This window comes from Helobdella robusta (genome assembly GCF_000326865.2).
Source record: "Helobdella robusta unplaced genomic scaffold HELROscaffold_1, whole genome shotgun sequence".
In the NCBI taxonomy this organism is placed as follows: domain Eukaryota; kingdom Metazoa; phylum Annelida; class Clitellata; order Rhynchobdellida; family Glossiphoniidae; genus Helobdella; species Helobdella robusta.
Window position 1 is genome coordinate 9,348,682 of NW_008703570.1, and position 4,510 is coordinate 9,353,191.

The following is a 4,510-nucleotide window of genomic DNA, read 5'->3' on the forward strand; positions in this document are numbered from 1 at the left end:
CGTCCAGAGACCCAGNTTCTCACGAGGTAGGACGTGAGGTTTGGTTAAATGCTGGTAGATATTAATTTTAAGGAAGGCTGTTGGTTGAATTAGTATTAAGTTTGCTTTAACAATATAACAATCATTCATTTAAGTGAATGAATATATAGAGTATCATATAATAATATTTGAAGGAAGAAATTAATTTGTCAAACAGAGACAAGTACTTGAAGCATGTCTAAACGAAGAAAAAAAAATAACATATTTGAAGTACTCCAAAGCCTAACCTCTGACGCAGACATGGGAAACTTCCAAGTAGAGTGTCAAATCTTCAGGACAGGGCAGAAGATGATTCAGCTCCCCAACTCCGACCTGACACGACCTTTGACCCGAGCACCACGGGTCCATGAGGGCGGTCACATCCACGAAGCAGCCAATGTTGTTCCACGACCTCTTCACACATCTGCCATCCAATCGCATTCGTCCGTACCTGGCAGACACCATAAGGATCGCGTGCCCATACGGACACGATGCCTGGAATGCTTCCAGCTGGCAAAGTTCTTGGAAGTTTGTGCCGTTCATGAGAGGTAGATTGGAGGAAGTGGGAGTGGAGGAGGTGTGGTGGTGTTTGTAGTGGTCGTCCTTCTCTTTCGAGGATCCTTGGTTCAGTGTGTCTGTTGAAAAGTTTGTTGTACGTTGAAGATGGATTAAATAATGACCAAAAAAGCAAATAATTTTTATTTGAATAAATAACTTATATTCATGAAATATTCTCATAATGCATTACAAAATTGCTTGTAACTGTAATATATTGCAAAAATTATATTCTTGTGAAAAGATGTAACTTCAAAATAATATAAAATAAAGATTTTCAGAGGCAATTTCTCTCTTCTATTGCTAGTGATAAATTTGTGAATGAATTTTGATTGATTATATCTCCATGAAAATGCCTGATAAAGAATGTGGGCATGTCATGTGTGAGTGCTTCATTTATTTTTTAACCTCTCTTCTCTCAGATTGCTCATTGCTTTTTTATTGCGTGCTATTTTTTCTGATTAAATCTTTTTATGACTAATTTTTTAGCATCAACTTTATGAATTCTTCAAATTGTATTTTATTTTGGCCCAGCTAACACAAACCATCAATGAGTCATTATACCATAGTATCATTTACATTATATGTAGGAACAGTTTGTTTTTATTTAGATTTTAAATTTATTTTGAAATTTCGTGCATGATTTAAATAGTTTATAAATAGTCCAAACTAATATTTGTATTACTTTCATTCTAACATTCTTTGTTTTAAACAATATAAGTTTGTAATATCTAGTGGATTGTTAGTATAATTAACATTTCGTTTCGATATCAACAAAATCAACTACTCAAATATAAAGAATAGAAACATTGACATAAATAATATCAAAGCAATATAATTAAAACGACTAAGTTATCCAAAAGTTAAGAACCAACATTACCATTATTATTAAAATAAAAATGTTATTTTTTAATATCTATTCACATTTTTTCTGTCAAAACTTGAATAAACCCAAATAACAATGGAAATTCCATCGATGTAAAAAAGTTTTTCCTTGCAGTTCTCCAAGGAGTTAATGACGGCGCGTCTTGAAGATTAATGCAAATGATTGATAATAATTGAAAAGATGACACGTGGATAACTTAACCAGATGAGTTTTTTTTATAACTGCTATGAATGGTAAGGCAATTTTGGCAACACAGATATCGCAATTATTTTCATTTTTGGAAAAATTTTGAAAAATTTTTTCTCATAAAAATATTTTAAGGTAAGGCTGAGATGTTTCGCATGTTAGGTTACTGTCATTTTGAAATAGCAACTCGTTTGAATCTATAGTAGTACATTGTATATTGAATACTACTGTTTCACAGCTACTAATTTTACATACACACCATACACACGCGCACACACACACAGCATATACTCACACGCACACACAAACACACAGACGTACACACGCACAAATGCCCCTGGCAGGAGGATGTAAAAGAGAGTTTAACGATTGATAGGTTGAATGATTGATTGAATGATTGACTGATTAATTTAATCGGCTGATTGATTTACCTGACTGATTGATTTTTATTCATCATTCATTCATCCATTTCTCCGTTTGTTCATTCATTCATTCACTCACTCATTCACTCACTCATTCACTCACTCACTCATTCACTAACTCACTCACTCACTCACTCACTCACTCACTCACTCACTCACTCACTCACTCACTCACTCACTCACTCACTCACTCACTCACTCACTCACTCACTCACTCACTCACTCACTCACTCACTCACTCACTCACTCACTCACTCATTCATTTTTTTAGTTGTTCCTTCATTCAATCATTTGTTTATTCATTTAGTCGATTGATTGATTAGTTGATTGATTGTTTGATCGTTCAACGCTGAAAATAATATCCGGTTTTAATGTATTTAGCGAATGAATATACACCATTCATTATGCATTCGTTTGTAAGGTAACAAACGTGAAGCCAAACGTTTGCTTGAGAACAATCCAAAAAAATTACCAAATCTTAAATTATTATTAATTATCTTATATTGAAAAACATATATCTATGAAAAAATGTTAAAAGTTGTGATATACTATCATAAAATTCTTCAATCTTTGCTCAGTGAATAAGTTTATCAGCTATTATATGTTGATAAATTTGATATCATAAATGCTAAAATCCATAGTTGTTACAGGAAACATGAATGAAATATCATCATAGTCGTCGTCGTTTTCACCACTTTATCAGCATCATTTTTTTACTCCCCTTAATCATTTTTATGTTATCATCGTCAAGTTATTTTTCTTAAATTATCATAATTCTCTCGTTGTCACAGTTCTTATAATTTATTTCCATAATCAAAATTTATTAGCGTTTCATCACTATGGTCCAAACCGTAGTGATGAAACCATTATCATCATCACCATCATCATCTCTAATGATGTTATCATTATCATTATCGACAGTAACAACATCATCATCATCATTGCTATCATCAACATTGTCCGCCTCTTATCAATGACAAAAATGTTATAAATATCATCATCGTCGTCGTTATCATCATCCTCTCATTTGTCAGCATACTCAAGTGCTCATCATGTACTCGAAATGTAAGCGGTTGTTGTCCATGATGATGATAATGATGATGGTGATGATGATGATGTTAATGATGAGGATGATGATGATAATAAATAAGAAGAAAATTATAGTTCCCACTATGAGTAGGATGATGATTAAAATTTATGATAATGATTATGACGACGATGATTGATTTTATGATGTGATGGTTGAATGATGGTGAAAAAAGTTTATTATGATGATAACAACAATAAAAATTTGGCTAAAGTATAAATATGAGAAATATGCTGATAATAAAGATATAACAATATGATACTCATACTCACAATTTGACCCTTATTTATGATAACAAAGTGTCATCTGTTCATGCGAATATACATGCTCAACGGAAAGGTACACGCTCTCACGCATGAAACTGCTAAATATATCTCGATGTATCTAAGTATACTAAATATCTATACTCATCTAAATTATTAACAAACATGAACATTAAACGAAATCTCCAATTGAAATCGTCAAAAAAATAAAAAAAAATAAATATTATATAGAAATAATAACTTAATAATTAGCACCAGGCATATGGAGAAATAATTAAAATCTTGTATAAACAGAAAAATGTCAGATACGCTTGAATGGGTTGAATAAAAAAATTTATAATGGAACGAATGAGAGCACGAATAAACGAAGGAATGAAAACGAGAGAGAAACAGAAAGAGAGAGAGAGGGGCGAAAGAGAGAGATCAGTAAAACAAACAAATAAAAGAGATCGCATGTTGTAATTTGCATCCGGATCCTTTCAAAAATTGGCGCCACTTCGTCTCTCGTCTGCCGTTCATCGTTCTTATTGTTCATTGTTCGTACCATCGCTTACATGAGGTTCGCTTGCTCTTTCTCTTTCTCTCTCCCTCTCTTTCTCATAGTTTTTATCATGACCATCATTATTATATTCATTCATTACGGATGTTAACATCGATGTTATTGCAAAAAGTAATTACTAACTTGAAGAATCATTCTTCTCAATAATGGTAGAAACAAACTAAATATATCTTTTATAGTTCTTTCATCATCATACGATACGATACTCTATGATATGATACGATACGATATTCTATGATACGATACGATACGATATGATCCAATAGGATACGATTCAATACGATACTATGATCGTCAATATCAAGTATTACCGTTATTAAACATTGTCTGAGATCTTATAATTTAACGGAATAATAATGCTTGTTATCGTTAGAAATACTTGTTCCCCATTTTGCAATATTTGATATAATATTATTAAATAAACCCCATTATTTTTTGACTCAATATATTTCTTAAATTATAAAATAATTTAGATAGAATTAAATGTATGAATTAATTTTTCACCCTAAATTAATTTAATAAAATAAATCTGAA

At 31.7% G+C, this 4,510-nt stretch overlaps 1 protein-coding gene across 1 annotated transcript in view; it reads right to left on the reverse strand.

Moving 5' to 3' along the window:
• Positions 1–4,036, reverse strand: part of HELRODRAFT_159365 (hypothetical protein) — a gene marked incomplete at both ends in the record, with an annotated part of 9,015 nt that extends 4,979 nt beyond the window's left edge. The window contains 3 exons of the mRNA XM_009011252.1: positions 267–653; positions 1,515–1,600; positions 3,972–4,036. Of these exons, the coding sequence (XP_009009500.1) occupies positions 267–653; positions 1,515–1,600; positions 3,972–4,036 (538 nt within the window). The remainder of the gene's footprint in view (positions 1–266; positions 654–1,514; positions 1,601–3,971) is intronic.
• Positions 4,037–4,510: the final 474 nt, after the last annotated feature.